The sequence below is a fragment of the Pongo abelii genome, chromosome 23, assembly GCF_028885655.2.
Source record: "Pongo abelii isolate AG06213 chromosome 23, NHGRI_mPonAbe1-v2.0_pri, whole genome shotgun sequence".
NCBI lineage: Eukaryota > Metazoa > Chordata > Mammalia > Primates > Hominidae > Pongo > Pongo abelii.
Window position 1 is genome coordinate 56,926,035 of NC_085929.1, and position 17,176 is coordinate 56,943,210.

The following is a 17,176-nucleotide window of genomic DNA, read 5'->3' on the forward strand; positions in this document are numbered from 1 at the left end:
CCACCGGCCTCTCTCAGTCCTCTGGGGCCGGGTCCGGAGGAGATGGAAAGCGGGGGCACCACAGGCTCGTCTGAACCCCCGCGTTCATTCGGACACACAGACCCCAAACTCCTACCCCAAGGGTCGGGTCCCTCAAGCCAGCCGAAGACCCCGGTGCCCGCCCAGCCCTCCGGGAGGGTCTGCGCCTGCGGCCTCGCGGGGCCTCTCCGAGCCCGGGCTCTGTTCCATGGGCGGGGCACAGGTCCAAGGCCCCTTCCCTCCTAGACGGCAGGCGAGGGGCCCGAGAGGCCGGAGGCCAGGGGACAAGGTCCCCGAGATGTGGCGCGAGGCTCCGGCGGCCCAGAACCGCGGCGGGGTCCGGGTGGGGTCCCGGCCGCCTGTGGGGCGCGGCGCTAAGCCCCGGCCCGACCCGAACGGACGCGGGCCTCGGTCCCCGCTGCCGGCGCCGGTGCAGCCGAGGAAATCCTGGGCTGCCCGAGAGGGGTCGTCGCTGGCGGTCTCGGAGGCGTTCCCATCTGTCACCCCGTTCGCGGCAGCGCGCGCCCTGTGACGCCGGCAGCCACCCCGGACGCCTCCGACCCTCCGGCCGGGAGATACGGACAGACGGACGAGGCAGCCAATTACAGCCCGGCCAGCCAACCGCGCCCCCCCCCGCCCCACACACTCCCACTGGCGATTGGGTTGCGGGACGCGCGGGGCGGGGTTTCCGGGCGGGGCAGGCTGGCTTCCGGCGGGAGAGGCGCGGCAGATGGCCGCGTACAGGGCAGCGCTCGGCGCTTTGCTCGCGGCTGCCCGACTGTTGCCCCTCGGCCGCTGTCGCCCGTCGCCCGCGCTCCGCTCTACCTTGTCGGGCGCCGCCATGGAGCCTGCGCCTCGCTGGCTGGCGGGGCTACGCTTCGACAACCGCGCCCTGCGCGCGCTGCCCGTGGAGGCGCCGCCGCCTGGTCCCGAGGGCGCCCCGTCCGCGCCGCGGCCGGTGCCCGGGGCCTGCTTCACCCGCGTGCAGCCCACCCCGCTGCGGCAGCCGCGCCTCGTGGCGCTGTCGGAGCCCGCGCTGGCGCTGCTGGGCCTGGGCGCGCCGCCCGCGCGCGAGGCCGAGGCCGAGGCCGCGCTGTTCTTCAGCGGCAACGCGCTCCTGCCGGGCGCCGAGCCCGCCGCGCACTGCTACTGCGGCCACCAGTTCGGCCAGTTCGCCGGGCAGCTGGGCGACGGCGCCGCCATGTACCTGGGCGAGGTGTGCACGGCGACCGGCGAGCGCTGGGAGCTGCAGCTCAAGGGCGCCGGGCCCACGCCCTTCTCCAGGTGGGCCGGGGCGGGCGAGGGGCGCGGGTGGGTCCTCCCCGCCGGGGCGCCCCTGCCCTCCGCCCGGCGCGGTGTTGGGGGCGTCCGGCGGCTACTGCCAAGTGGGGCCTCCCCTCCACCCGCGGGAGCGCGGTGCTGGCAGCCGCCCGCGCCCTGTGCTCATCAACCCGCCGAGGACCTTGGAGTCAGCTCCACCAGTGACGCCGCTCATGTTTACCCACGTTCGCTGGGGCTCCAAACCCAGGGGCGGGAGCCGGGATGAGAGGTTAGGCTAACCCTAACCCTAACCCCGCAGGTCCCCAGCCTTCCTCCGATCGCTCGTGGGGCTGGCCGCTTCGTCCAGCAGCCTCGCTCTGCGACTGACTTCACGGAGGCCTGGCCCTGACTTCCCTGCGGGCAGCCCTTTTTAACCCCGAAGTGAGGTGGGCATCGTTTAGATTTCTGTGGGGGGGCACACAGGTGGTCTAAGGCAGGATCGGGGTCCAGATGCCGCCAGGCCCACCGGGGAGCCGTGCACGCGCCACCTGCCTCCTGTGTACAGACAGCACTTCAGTCTGTTCTGCTCTTTTCCACTAAACAATGTACTTACTCCATATTCTTTACTGCTTTTGTGAATGATTAGGAAAACAATACCCAGAAGTGTACATTTTATGTTCAGAGAAATGCTAAACCCGCATCTCATCCGGCCCCTCCCTGTGCTCTCATCACCTCCCCCTCCAGCGCCTGAAATACCCTCTGTCCCTCAGCATCCCTTCCCCGGGGCTCCGTCTCCCAAGCAAGCTCCTCAGACTGGGGGTCTTCCTCACTCCCCCGTCTCCAAATCCGTTCTGTTCTGTGTCTGAGGGCAACCTGGCCCTCCCTCCCCACCCCCAGCGACCTGCTTAGAGTTGACAGCACCGGCCGCCCACGGGAGCGTTTCTGACCCTTGGAACGTGGTGGAAATGCTGCTCAGCCTGGGGCCTGCTTGTCCTGAGAGCATTTTTTTTTTTAATTTTTCTTTTTCTTTTTGGCGAACATCTTAAACTTTATGTTTTCGTTTTTGGTGATATTTTAAGTTATAAAGGCAGTTTTTTTAATGAGAGTAATCTGTTTCTGGAAGACACTTTTTATATTTGAAGACTTGAGTATTAACTCAGTGCTTTCAGACCTAAGGTCTGCTAGAATATATTTTCTCCTAAAAATTAAGGAGTCCTTTGACCTTTACTCAGGCCCTGCCTGTCATCCCCACACGTGTCCTGGGGTCCCTGGCCCCACCAGTTCTCTGAAATTGAGGCTAACGTCTGAAGTGGCTGTGAGAAGGAAGAGACTTGAAGTGGCTGTGAGAAGGAAGAAAACTGAAAGACATTACTGAAAGAAAGTAAAGAAAAATAAATGGAAACATCCCTTGTTCGTGGGTTGGATAACTTAATATTAGAAAGACAACAGTACTCTTTGAAGAGATTCAGTATAGTCCCTATCAAAATACCAATGACAGTTTTTGCAAAAATAGAAAAACCAATTTTAAAATTCACATGGGGTCAGGTGCAGTGGCTCACTCCTGTAATCCCAGCACTTTGGGAGGCCAAGGCAGGAGGATTGCTTAAGGCCAGGAGTTGGAGACCAGCCTGGGGAAACAGCAAGACCCTGTCTCTTCAAAAAATATATTTTTTTCTTAGCTGGGCATGGTGGCGTGTGCTTCTAATTGCAGCTACTCAGGAGACTGAGGTGGAAGAATCACTTGAGCCCAGGATTCAAGGCTGCAGTGAGCTGTGATTATCCCATTGCACTCCAGCCTGGATGACAGAGTGAGACCCTGTCTCGAAAAGTAATACAATTCATATGGAATCTCAAGGGACCCTGAATGGACAAAACAATCTTGAAGAAAGTTGGAGGACTCATGCTTCCTGATTTCAAAACTTACTACAAAGCCGCAGTCAGCAAAACAGTATGGCACTGGCATAAGGATAGACATAGACCAGTGGGATGGAATAAAGAGCCTAGAAATAAACCTTCACATATATGGTCAGCAAATTTTCAACAAGTGTGCTGAGACCATTCGATGGAGAAAGACTTTTCAACAAGTGGTGCTGGGAAAACTGGATCCTCATGCAAAAGAATGAAGCTGGGTCCTTACCTACACCATGAACAAAGTTAACTGAAGAGTGGACCAAAGATCTAAACATAAGAGCTAAAACTCTTAGAGAAAATAGGGAAAATGCTTCATGAGACTGGATTTGGCAGCGATTTCTTGGCTGTGACACAAAAGGCACAGGCAACTAAAGAAATAGGCAAACAGGACTTCATGAACACTTTAAAAATTAGGCATAAAAATACAGTATTAACAGTAAAAATGCAGCCCACAGAATGGGAGGAAATATTTGCAATTCATATATCTGATAAGTGATTAATATCCAGAATATACAGAGAACTCCCAAAACTTAACAACAGGAAAAAAAAAATTCAAAAATGGACAAGTATTTGAATAGACATTTCTTCAAAGAAGATTTGGCCAGTAAGCACATGAAAAGTTTATAACACGTGAAAAGATGCTCAACATCATTAATCATTAGAGAAGTGCAAACCGGAACTACAGTGGGATAGCACCTCATACCCATTAGGATGGCAATTATTTAAAAAATTAAAAGGTTGACCTGGGCGTGGTGGTGGGCACCTGTAGTCCCAGCTACTCGGGAGGCTGAGGCAGAGAATTGCTTAAACCCAGGAGGCGGAGCTTGCAGTGAGCTGAGATCGCGCCACTGCACTCCAGCCTGGGCGACAGGGCAAGACTCCGTCTCAGAAAAATAAAAGGTTGGTCCGCACAGTGGCTCACGCCTGTAATCCCAGCCCTTTGGGAGGCTAAGGTGGGTGGATCACTTGAGGTCAGGAGTTTGAGACCAGCCTGGCCAACATGGTGAAACCCCATCTCTACAAAAAATACAAAAATTAGCCAGGCGTGGTGGAGCGTGCCTGTGATCCCAGCTACCTGGGAGGCTGAGGCAGGAGAATCACTTGAACCCAGGAGGCAGAGGTTGCAGTGAGCCAAGATCACGCCACTGTCCCTGGGTGACAGAGTGAGACCCTGTCTCAAAAAAAAAAAAAAAAAAAAATGTAAGTTAAAAAGTGTTGAGGCTGTGGAGAAATTGGAACCCTTCTGCACTGTTGGTAGGAATGTAAAATGATATAGTTGCTGTGGAAAACAGTGTGGAAGTTCCTCAAATCACATGATTCAGCAGTTCTGCTTCTGGGTATATCCCCAAGAGCAGGATCTCAAGGAGATTTGTATACCGATATTCATAGCCAAAAGGCAGAACAAGTATCTATCAGCAGGTGAATGGATTAAATGTGATCTGTACATACAGTGGAGTATTATTCATCCTTAAGAAAGAAGATGCTGATATGCTACAACACGGATGAACCTTGAGGACGTCATGCAGTGAAATAAGCTGGTCACAGAGAGACAAATCCTGGGTGATCCCACTTACATGAGGTACCTAGAGAGCTACATTCATAAAGACAAAGTAGAATGGTGGGTGCCAGGGGCTGGAGGGAGTAGAGGAATCGGGAGCCAGTGTTCAATGGGGACAAAGTCAGTTTCTGGGTCCCAGGGGCTGGAGGGAGTAAAGGAATCGGGAGCTAGTGTTTAATAGGGACAAAGTTTCAATTTCACAAGACAGATTTCTGGACATGGATGGGGGTGATGGTTGTGCAACATTATGAACTTATTTAATAGCACTGATCTGTACACTTATAAATGGCTAAGATGGGCCGGGCGCAGTGGCTCGTGCCTGTAATCCTAGCACTTTTGGGAGGCCAAGGTGAGAGGATCGCTTGAGCCCAGGAGTTCAAGACTAGCCTGGGCAACATAATGAAACCCCGTCTTTACAAAAAGTAAGACAAGAATTAGCAGAGCCTGGCGGCATTGCCTGTGGTCCCATCTGCTTGGCAGGCTGAGGGAGAGGGTGGTGCTGCAGCGAGCCAGGTTTGTGCCTCTGCATACCAGGCCAAGTGACAGAGTGAGACCCTGTCTTTAAAAAACAAAAAAAAAGTGGTTTAAGATGGTAAATTTATTTTATGTGTATTTTACCACAGGGAAAATAACTGAAGAAAAAGGGGGCAGTTATCTGGCCCTCAGAGCTCACATCCCCTTCCCCATGCCTGGCCGAGGCCAGGGACCTGAAGACCTGTGGGGAAGGGAATGCGAGACCTGGGGGTCAGAAGTGGCTGAGTGGCCTGAGGCCGGCGCTGTTGGAGCCTCGAGGGGTGGGTTTTGCAGGGTGGGCAGCTGGCTTCTCTGCCCTGCCTCCCCCCACTGTAGGTGTGGGGGCTCCGGCAGGCACAGAGGAGCTCATTCCTTGGCTGGCCCGTACCTGGGCGCCCGTCCCGGTGCAAAGGCTGTTGTGTCCCATGGGGCAGGGCTGCCCCAGGCCCTTTGTCCCCGCTGTGCAGTCACACAGTCCTGGCTTCTGCTGCGGAACCCTCGTCCTCGGCAGGAAGACGCGGCTGCATGTGTTCAGGCCCATTTTTACCAGAGGCTGTGCCGACAACCTGCTGGGGTGTGCGGTTGCTGGAACTGGGCAGTGTTGGAGGCTCACAAGGCACCTGATGTCACCTGGGACGGGCGGTTTTCAAGGACGTGCAAGCTGCTCACGTTACACGCGTTCCCTCCTTTCCGTGTGCTGCCCGGAATCCTGGTGTTGGGTGACTCCTGACAGGCCCACGTAGTGAACTCTGTGTTTGGTTTCAGACAGGCCGACGGTCGCAAGGTCCTACGGTCAAGCATCCGGGAGTTCCTGTGCAGCGAAGCCATGTTCCACCTGGGAATCCCCACCACACGGGCCGGCGCCTGCGTCACGTCCGAGTCCACGGTGGTGCGCGACGTGTTCTATGATGGTAATCCCAAATATGAACAATGCACGGTTGTGTTGCGTGTAGCTTCCACTTTCATAAGGTAATGCCGGGGTCCTTTCGGCCTGTTCACACGCACTTGCTTATAGAGTCCTAGGAGATTTGGGCCTGTGCTGCTAGGATTCTGGTAGAAACAAACCCAGATGACCGCCTTGGCCTCTTCTGAAAGTCCAGCCTGTCCCTGGCAGCCTCAGAAGCTGCCTGTCCGTGAAGTAGCTGCGTCACGCCCACTGGGAGGGATCTGAGTGCAAAGGCATTTGGTGCTCCGTTGGGACACTTGTGCTGAGCCCTCCCACATGCCCGTCCAGGCCCTCGTTGCAGCCAGAGATGGCCCTGCGGGAGCTGGCGTATCTCAAAGCACCAGCAGGGGGGTCCAGGGCCACAGGCACCAGAGAAGGGTCCCTGCCTGGTGCTTCTGGGGAGGAGGGGGTCCCTGAGCCTGAGGCTGGGGACAGTGTCCAGAGCTGTTGGCTGCAGTTTATGACAAGGAACTACTTAGACTTGACTGAGGAAATGGCCACTGAAGAAGCAGGAGCTGCAAGCTGTGCGTGGTGTCCTGCTCGGGCTTTCTGATCTGATGGTCCAGTTGCTCGTTGGTCTGGAGTCCTGGGCTGGCTCCTGTCTGATGTGAGCCATCAGTTATCAGTTTTCTTTTCTTTTTTTTTTGAGACGGAGTATCGCTCTGTCACCCAGGCTGGAGTGCAGTGGCGTGATCTTGGCTCACTGCAACCTCCACCTCCCAGGTTCAAGCGATTCTCCTACCTCAGCCTCCCAAGTAGCTGGGGTTCCAGACGTGCGCCACCACGTCCAGCTAATTTTTGTATTTTTAGTACAGACAGGGTTTCTCCATGTTGGCCAGGCTGGTCTCGAACTCCTGACCTCTGGTGATTCACCCATCTTGGCCTCCCAAAGTGCTGGAATTATAGGCGCCCGGCCCCCAGCCATCGGTTTTTGATGTCACCTTGCCACCTGGCGTCTAGCACTTCCTCCTGAACACCTGAATGTAGAGTTGTCTGTTGGTCTTGCGGCCCCGTCCTGCCCGGGACACCAGCCGCCCACCCCTGAGGCTGCCTGTGGGCCTCTGGCTTTTCTTGCCCTGCAGGGGGATAGGAAGGATCTGGGGCCACGACTTCCTCTGAGGCTCTGCCCAGCGGCAATGTTGGCATCGATGTGAAGTCCGTCCTGTGTGGCATGCAGCATCCCTGCCCTGGGCCCGCTGGTTGCCAGTAGTAACCCCAGTTGTGACAATGTCCCCTGGGGGACAGTCACCCTGGGGGACGGCTGCTGCTGAGCCCTCACAGATGTGTGTCCATAGCAGCTGACTCTCCTTTGCGTCCCCTCCCCGAGGACGCAGTGGCAGGCCACGCCCCTCCATGTGTAAGACCTGCCGAAAACCCTCCTCGTGGGGTTGGGGTGGGAGTGCAGGGGCCTTGGTGGTTTCTAGACCCATGGGCCTCCCCCGCACGTGCCCCAGACTGTGGAGACAGGCCTGGTCAGTGGCTGGATGTTGACCAAAAGTGGAATATGTCTGCGTTTGTGTCAGGTAAAGCTGTGGTGCCTTCTGGTTGGTTGGTTGCTTTTGTTTTAATCAAGGTTCTCTTTCTGCTGTAGGGCTGCATGATTTAGCAGCCACAACAGGCCAGGCGCGGTGGCTCACGCCTGTCATCCCAGCACTTTGGGAGGCCGAGGCAGGTGGATCATGAGGTCAGGAGTTTGAGACCAGCCTGACCAACATGGTGAAACCCTGTCTCTACTAAAAATACAAAAATTAGCTGGGCGTGGTGGCGTGTGCCTGTAATCCCAGGTACTCGGGAGGCTGAGGCAGTAGAATCACTTGAACCCAGAAGTTCGAGGTTGTGGTGAGGCGAGATCGCGCCACTGCACTCCAGCCTGGGCAACAAGAGAGACTCGTCTCAAAAAAAAAAAAAAATAGCCACAACAACGTCTTTTTCTTTTTCTTATTTTCACAAGTGGTTGGGGTCAGGTTTGACCTGTTGACCCCTCGGGTCTTCCCTCCAGGTTTGGATCCTTTGAGATTTTTAAGTCTGCAGATGAGCACACAGGGCGTGCAGGCCCCAGCGTGGGGAGGAACGACATTCGAGTGCAGCTGCTCGACTATGTCATCAGCTCCTTTTACCCCGAGATCCAGGCTGCTCATGCCAGCAACAACGTGCAGAGGAACGCCGCCTTCTTCCGGGAGGTCAGTGGGCCGCACGCTGCCCCTCCCTGCGGGTGGGTGCTGGGTGTCCCCACCTGTGCTGAAGACACCCCCATTTTGGCCGGGGGACAAAGGCTTTTACCCAGCCTCCCCGCCCTTCTCTGAGCTCCCGCTCCTGTCCGCAAACCCCATCATGTGTGCTCGGGCCCTGGGACAAACCTGAAACTCCCCTGGGCTCAGTGGCGTTGGGGGCCCTGGGCGTGCTCTCCTACTGGTATCCCTGCAGGGCCAGCTTGGGGTGGGGGTGCAGGGTGGGAGCTGGCTTGGGTGGAAGCCCCATGGGCTGGGCACCTCCCACGTGGGTCGATACGTCTTGATGCCCAGGGCAGCCAGCCAGGTCCTGACTGGGGAGATGCTGAGTGCCCACCTGGGGTCTGGGTCCCCGCCCCACGGACACCACAGACATCCCACGTGGCTTGACGGCATCGTCCTTGTCACAGGGCATCCAGCACATGGTGGGGGAACCCAGCACCTCACCTGGCTGGGCTGGGGGCCTGCAGCATCAGTGGGGTCAGGCCAAGTGGGGGTTCAGGGGGGCCGGACACAGCATCTTCTTTGAGAAGTTTCAGGCCACCCCTGGAGCAGCTGCAGCCAGGGCTGCATGGGGACCCTCTTTGCCACGTGGCTGGGGGCTGTTGAGCTGCCGTCAGCAGAAGCTGGCGCCAGGCAGATGCTCCTAGGGCTGTGTCCTGCCCCAGCTCCATCCCTTCAGTCCACCCCAGCCATGTTCCATGTGGGTGGGTGATGGGGCTGCAGAAGGCCCGGAGGAGCTGCTGGGGGCAGCCTGGTGCTCCGGCATAGATGTGCGTGGGTGGTCAAGGCAGGTCACTCTGCCCCTCTGAGCCTCAGTCTTCTGCCAGTGACGCAGGCACTCTGCCTCCCAGGAGCGTCGGTGGCCTTGCAGGAGAGAGGTGGTGTCAGGCCTGTCAGGCCTGTGTTCAGCAGGGCCAGTGGGGCCCTCAGTGCACCCTGCACCTTGGGGCCTCCTGGCCCCCCTGTTGATTGGCCCCTATTCTCAAGGTTACCGGTGCTGGGCTGGGTGAGGACTGCTGTCTGGTTAGGGGGGCTAGGCCAGCAGGGTGGTGGTGGCACCAGGATGGACAGTGGCCTGGCCCTGGGGCAGGTGTGGCCCCTCAGTGAACTGACCCTTCTTTGCTTCTTTGGGGTCTCTACTGGGCCTGAGTCTGGGGTTCCCTGATTTTTCTAGTTTGGGTAAAAGCCAAATTTTGTGAGTATATTAAAGAGTGGATGCTGTGAGTGCAACGCACTCTTCATCGCCACCTTGTGGTTGAGGCGGTGACAGGACATCAGGACAGATAGCCCAGAAATACCGGAGTGAGAGCCACTCAGCGAAGCACAGCTGGTTTCAGGGAGGGGAAGGATGGACACGAGTGGGGAGGTCTGGGCAGGACCCCGAGGAGGAAGCAAGCACACTGTCCCGCCCCAGGTGACGCGGCGCACGGCGCGGATGGTGGCCGAGTGGCAGTGTGTGGGCTTCTGCCACGGCGTGCTCAACACCGACAACATGAGCATCCTGGGTCTCACCATCGACTACGGGCCCTTTGGCTTCCTGGACAGGTAAGTGGCCCTGGGGCCCAGCAAAGTGCAGGCCCCAGGGCTGGGGGTGTGGGCTGCATGAAACCTGCTGCCCCCAGGCACTGGCCCATGATGCCTGAGGGGGAGCCGACGGGGCTGGGAGCTGATGTAGGAAGTAGAGAGTCCAGGGCAATCCCGGAGGCCTTGGCCAGGGGCTGGTGAGACAGGACCCCTGTGGGACAGGGACAGAGAGCCACGGCCACGTGGGAACTTCCCCTGGGCCTCCCCTCCAGGGTGCCTGCACCATCTCCTGGGAACTTCCTCTCAGGCAGGGCATGGCTCTCTTGCCCCGTGTGGCAGGTATGACCCCGACCACGTGTGCAATGCCTCTGACAACACCGGCCGCTATGCATACAGCAAGCAGCCCGAGGTGTGCAGGTGGAACCTGCGGAAGCTGGCTGAGGCCCTGCAGCCAGAGCTGCCGCTGGAGCTGGGTGAGGCCATCCTGGCCGATGAGTTTGACGCCGAGTTCCAAAGGCACTACCTGCAGAAGATGCGCAGGAAGCTGGGCCTCGTGCAGGTGGAGCTGGAGGAAGACAGGGTGCTGGTGTCCAAGCTCCTGGAGACCATGCACCTGACTGGTGAGTGACCCAGCCGTGCCTGCAGCGAGGCGCCTCCTGTGCTGTTGTGGTTAGAGATGGTTTACCTTCCAGCTTCCAGGTTCCAAGTGCACAGTCACTCCCTGGGCCCGCCCCACCCCTGGCACCCCCATTCTACTCTCTGTCTTTATGATTTGGTGAATCTAGGGACCTGCTGCGAGTGGAGTCATACAGTGCTTGTTCTGTGGTGACTGCTTATTTCACTTAGCATAAGGTCCTCAATGTTCACCCAGGTCCGTATCAGGATTTTATTCCATTTGAAGGCTGAGAAGCATCCCATTGTGTGGACAGGCCGCAGTTTGCTTATCCATGACATACTGGCGTACGTGTTCCTCTTCTGGCTGTTGCGTACGGTGCATTGTATGCCGTGCTGCTGTGAAAGCGAATGCAAAGATCTCTGATTCCCTCTTTCGGTTCCGTGGGGTGGACAGGTGGTAGGATTGCTGGGTCGTGTGGGTGACTCACTGGGTTGCACTAGCTAGGACATGTATGTTGAATAGAAGTAGCTGAGATGCGCATCCTTTTCTTGTTCCTGACCTTCAGGGAAAAGTGTTCAGTGTTTCACCCATTGAGTGTGATGTTAGCTGTGGACTTTTACCATGCTGAAGTTTTCTTTCAGAATGCTTTTACCGTGAAAGGCTATTGCATTTTATCAAATGCTTTCTCCTGCAATGAAGATGGTCGTGTGGTTTTATTATTTCATTCATCTCTCGTTGCATTCTGGGGATAAATTTTACTTGGTCCTTTTAATATGCTATAAGATTATTTTTAATATGCTATATGACTATTATTTTTAATATTTTTTGAGACAGAGTTTCACTCTTGTTGCCCAGGCTGGAGTGCAGTGGCACCATCTTGGCTCACTGCAACCTCCGCCTCCTGGGTTCAAGCGATTCTCCTGCCTCAGTCTCTCAAGTAGCTGGGATTACAGGTGCCCACCACCACACCCGGCTAATTTTGTATTTTTAGTAGAGACAGGTTTCGCTGTGTTGGTCAGGCCGGTCTCGAACTCCCGACCTCAGGTGATCTGCCCGCCTCAGCCTCCCAAAGTACTGGGATTATAGGCGTTAGCCACCACACCCAGCCATATGCTGTATAGTTATTTTAATATGCTGAATGTTGCGAGTATTTTGAGGATTTTTGCATCTGTATGCGTAAGGCATACTGGCTTAGAGTTCTGCTTTTTCTTTAGTGTCTGTTTGGCTTTGATGTCAAGGTGGTGCTGGCCTCAGAGTGAGTTAGGAGGTATTCCCACATCTTCCATTTTTTTCTTCAAAGTTTGAGAAGGATTGCCATTTGTTCTTAAGAGTATTTGGTAGAATTCACCAGTGAAGCCATCTGGTCCTGGGCTTTTCTTTGTTGGAAAAATCTTGATTACTGATCAGTCTCCTTGCTTGCCTTACATCAATTTAGATTTTCTTTTCTTCTTGAGTCAGTTTTGGTAATCTATGTTTCCAGGAATTTTCTGTGTCAGGTAGTTTGTCCAGGTCTTGTAGATAATTTTGGTATATAATTGTTCGTAGCAGTTTTTTACAAACAATCTTATCGTGGTAGGAACACAACATGGATCTACCCTCTTAAATTGTGGAGTGCACAGCACATCATAGCTGACGCAGGAGCAGTGCTGTACAGCTGAGCCCTGGAGCTTGTTCACATCCACCACCCAAATCCTGTGTGAGCTGGTTACCAGCTCCCTATTCCCCTCCCTGCAGCCGTTGGTGGCAGCCGCTCCGCTCCAAGTCTGTGAACCTGACTGCCCTAAACCCTTCGTGTAAGTGGAGTTATGCAGTGTGTGCCTCTGTTTCTTCAGTCTATTATCTTCCTCTAATCTTGCCTCTTCTTTATCCAGTTCCTTAGGCGTGAGGTGAGGTAACTGATTGGAGATCTTCTTCAGTGTAGCCATTTACACTGCATGTCCTTCTGGTCACTGCTTTTGCTGTGTCCATCAATTTTGGTATGTTGTGTTTTGTGTTTTTTTGGTTTTTAGACGGAGTCTTGCTCTGTCGCCCAAGCTGGAGTGCAGTGGCATGATCTTGGCTCACTGCAACCTCCGCCTCCCAGGCTCAAGTGATTCTCCTCCTTCAGACTCCCAAGTAGCTGGGACTACTGGCATGCTCCAACACACCTAGCTAATTTTTGTATTGTTAGGAGAGATGAGGCTTCACCATGTTGGCCAGGCTGGTCTCCAACGCCTGACCGCAAGTGATCTGCCCACCTCAGCCTCCCAAAGTGCTGGGATTTCAGGGTTGAGCCACTGCGCCCAACCAGTGTGTTGTGTTTTTAAGTGATTTCTAGCTTCATTCCATCGTGACTAGAGATGTCAGCCTTTTGAGGTTTATTACAACTTGTTTTGTGGCTTATCTTGGAGAACTTCCTGTGTGCCCTGGAGAAGACGGTGTGCTCTGTTCTGCTGGGTGGAGGGTTCCGTGTATGTGCCTGTTTGGTCTTCTTGATTTAGGCTGTTGTTCAGGTCTTCCATTTCTCATTGACCTTCTGTCTGGATGGTTTGTTTGTTTGTTTTTTGAGACGGAGTCTTGCTCTGTCACCCAGGCTGGAGTGCAGTGGCGCGATCTCGGCTCACTGCAAGCTCTGCCTCCCAGGTTCGTACCATTCTCCTGCCTCAGCCTCCCCAGCAGCTGGGACTACAGGCGCCCGCCACCACGCCTGACTAATTTTTTGTATTTTTAGTAGATACAGGGTTTCACCATGTTAGCCAGGATGGTCTCGATCTCCTGACCTCGTGATCCACCTGCCTCGGCCTCCCAAAGTGCTGGGATTACAGGCATGAGCCACCGCTCCCAACCCTAGATGGTCTATCCATTATTAAGTGGTGTGTTTAAGTCTCCAACTCTTACTATAGATAGAACTGTTTGTTGTCTGTCCCTTCCATTCTGCCAACGTTTACATTTTTGGGCTTTTATTGGGTGCATGTTTATAATTTTTATATTTTTATTGATGAATTGACTCTTTTATCCATATATAATGCTGTCTCTTGTAACAATTTTTTGTTGAGGCTGGATGTGTCTCACTTTGTTGCCCAGGCTGGAATGCAGTGGCACAGTCGCGGCTCACTGCAGCCTCCACCTCTTGTGCTCTAGTTATCCTCCCACCTCAGCCTACCAAGTAGCTGGGATTACAGGGGTGAGCTACCTTTCCTGGCCCTTCTGACCATTTTTTATTTAAAATCTTCTCTGGCCGGGCATGGTGGCTCATGCCTGTAATCCCAACACTTTGGGAGGCCGAGGCAGGCAGATCACCTGAGGTCAAGAGTTCGAGACCAGCTTGGCCAACATGGTGAAACTCCATCTCTACTAAAAATACAAAGATTAGCTAGGCATGGTGGTGGGTGCCTGTAATCTCAGCTACTCAGGAGGCTGAGGCAGGAGAGGCGGAGGTTGCAGTGAGCTGAGATCATGCCACTGCACTCCAGCCTGGGCAACAAGAGCAAGACTCCATCTCAGAAAACAAAAATTAGCCAGGCGTCGTGGCGGGTGCCTGTAATCCCAGCTACTCGGGAGGCTGAGGCAGGAGAATTGCTGGAACCTGGGAGGCGGAGGTTGCAGTGAGCCGAGATTGCGCCACTGCACTGCAGCCCCAGCAACAGAGCAAGACTCCGTCTCTAAATAAATAAATAAGCAAGTCAGGCATGGTGGCGGGTGCCTGTAATCCCAGCTACTCAGGAGGCTGAGGCAGGAGAATTGCTGGAACCTGGGAGGCGGAGGTTGCAGTGAGCCAAGATTGCACCACTGCACTCCAGCCCCAGCAACAGAGCGAGACACCGTCTCAAAAAATAGAAAACTTATCTGCTGTGAGTTTAAGAGTCACCTCAGCTCTCTTTAGGTTACTCTTTGGCCTGGGTTTCTTCATCCTTTCACTTCCAGCCTGTTCGTGTCTTTGAACGTCTTGCAGATCATGTGGTGACAACATGGAAATCGTCTTTTTACCCACTTTGCCAGTCTGCCTTTTGTTGGAGAGATCAGTCCATTCACTTTCAAAGCAGTTACTGAGGGGGAACTTGTGCCATTTTTCTGGTCGCTCACGTCCTCCGTTGCTACCTTTGTGTGTAGTCGACTCTTTTGCAGTATGTTGCTTTGACTCCCTTCTCGTTTTGTTTTTAGACGTTGTTTTAGGGTCACTGTGGTTTCAGACAGCGTGTTCCAGAGTCAGGGGGAGGATCGCAGTGTCTGTCACAAGTTGGGCCTTTTGCAGGCGGGTTACAGCAGCTTCTCCTCAACACTCGCTAGCTCCCAAAGCAGGCAGTTGTGACTGTGAGGATGTGAGGGCTGGGCAGCAGCCTCTGCCTTCTCATTATTAGGCTACTTCACAGGTGACTTGGAGGGTCAGCAAATGGCAGCTGCCTGCGCGGTGGATGGGTGGAGGCTGAGGAGTGGGGTGTGGAGGGCTCAGGAGTCCCAGGACCAATGCTGAGCGGGGCTCATGTGGCACGTGTGCTGGGGGGAGGGTGTGGGTCCATGTGGCATTGTGCTTGGGTGAGGGTGTGGGTCTGTATGGCACTGTGCCAGGTGGAGGGTGTGGGTCGGGGAGTGTGTGGATCCGTGCCGGGGGTGGGGGGTGGAGCATGTGGGTGGGTCCATGCAGCACCTGTGCCAGGGGGGCGGGGGGTCTGTGTGGCACCAGGACAGGGACCCTGGGCCTTCTGCTTCCAGCTCCCTGAGCAGCCTGTGTTCCAGGTGCCGACTTCACAAACACCTTCTACTTGCTGAGCTCCTTCCCAGTGGAGCCAGAGTCGCCAGGCCTGGCGGAATTCCTGGCCAGGCTGATGGAGCAGTGTGCCTCCCTGGAGGAGCTGAGGCTGGCCTTCCGGCCCCAGATGGATCCCCGGTGGGTACTCAGTTCCTATTTCCTTGGATTTGTTTCCAGAAAAGGAAGCATAATCAGAAACAGGCCGAAGGAGAAGCTGGAGGCAGAGCTGGCTGGGGCCCGGTGGCTGCTCCGCTCCAGGGACGGATGCAGTCACGGCGTCTCTGCGGTGCTGGGGCCGGTTGGTCACAGAGTAGAGGGTGGCGAGGCTGACACAGGTGTGGGGGCAGAGGCTTCAGAGAAAGCCTCTGGGTTTCTAGGGAGAATGGGCTCCCAGAGGTCAACCCTTCCCACACCATCTTCCAAAGGGAAGGGCTGCCCTGTCTGAAGAGTCCCGCCCACGTGCAGGATGAGACGTGGAAAGTATTGTTGCTTTTAACTTAAAACACAAGACCAGTGGGGTTGGCTGGGAGCACCGGCCAGCAGGCCCTGCTGAGCACGAAACCCCCTCCACTGGAGAAGGCCTGGCCCCTGCCCACCTGGACCCTTCTGGAAATGAGAGAAGTGCTAATAGCAGTGCCCGTCCCACAAGCATTAAACTCGGGAGGTGGAGACTCTCCAGCAGAAACCTGGGCAGCAGAGCGGTCCTGCCCCTCGGCCCACGAAGGGCCTTGGCAGACAGCATGGGGATGCCTGGTGTGGGCCCACTGGGGTCCATCCCTGCCAGTGGGGTTCCAGGGACCTCGGGGACCGGGCTGCTTGGGCCCTTGGACTCTAGGTGAGCCGTGAGAGCAGCCTGGGGCAGGCGGAGCAGCTGCCTACAGGGCAGGGACACGGTCAGGGGCTACCTCCCGGACATCCTGGCCTCCCCACAGGCAGCTATCCATGATGCTGATGCTGGCGCAGTCAAACCCGCAGCTGTTCGCGCTTATGGGCACCCGGGCGGGCATCACCAGGGAGCTGGAGCGTGTGGAGCAGCAGTCTCGGCTGGAGCAGCTGAGTGCAGCAGACCTGCAGAGCAGGAACCAGGGCCACTGGGCTGACTGGCTACAGGCATACAGGTGAGCCCTGCGTCCATGGTCACCAGGGGCGGCGGGGCACGTGCTGGAAAGTCCAGCCCGGCTGTGACTCCAGAGCCCGGATGTCATTCCAGAGCCCGGCTGGACAAGGACCTGGAAGGCGCCAGGGATGCTGCCGCCTGGCAGGCTGAGCGTGTGCGCGTGATGCACGCCAACAACCCCAAGTACGTGCTGAGGAACTACATTGCGCAGAACGCCATCGAGGCTGCCGAGCGCGGGGACTTCTCAGAGGCAAGCACACGCCTGTCCCTGTGATCCCTGGGAGGGGATCGGCCCCAGACCCCTCTGACCCTCCTGATCCTCCAGGTGCGGCGGGTGCTGAAGCTACTGGAGACCCCTTACCACTGCGAGGCGGGGGCCGCCACAGACGCCGAGGCCACGGAGGCCGACGGAGCAGACAGCAGGCAGCGCTCCTACAGCAGTAAGCCCCCGCTCTGGGCAGCAGAACTGTGCGTGACATGATCTTCATAACGGCCTCGGCGCGCTCCACACCCCTGGAGTCTCCCGAGGCCCCCACGTGCTGCTGAGTGGCCGAGACGGTGCCGGGCTGCCCTCTACACTGGGGGATTCTGCCCACGCACACCTGTCTTTCCGTGATGGCAGAGACATCCAGTCAGGACCTGACCCGTCTCTGTCTGAGGCCGGCTCAGCAGTGCAGCCTGGTCCCTGGGGGCTGGACCCAGGCTCCTAAATAAACCAGCAACTCCCTCAGGTCCATCTCTGTGGTCATTCTTCCC

General features: G+C 56.1%; 1 protein-coding gene across 1 annotated transcript; it reads left to right on the forward strand.

Annotated features, from left to right (window-relative positions):
• Nucleotides 1–690: 690 nt before the first annotated feature.
• Nucleotides 691–17,149, forward strand: SELENOO (selenoprotein O). Its single transcript, NM_001199980.1, is given in 9 exon segments — nt 691–1,302; nt 6,026–6,229; nt 8,206–8,386; nt 9,852–9,982; nt 10,301–10,581; nt 15,291–15,441; nt 16,236–16,421; nt 16,514–16,670; nt 16,746–17,149. Coding segments are annotated over 9 exon segments (2,010 nt in total). The 5' UTR covers nt 691–748; the 3' UTR covers nt 16,911–17,149.
• Nucleotides 17,150–17,176: the final 27 nt, after the last annotated feature.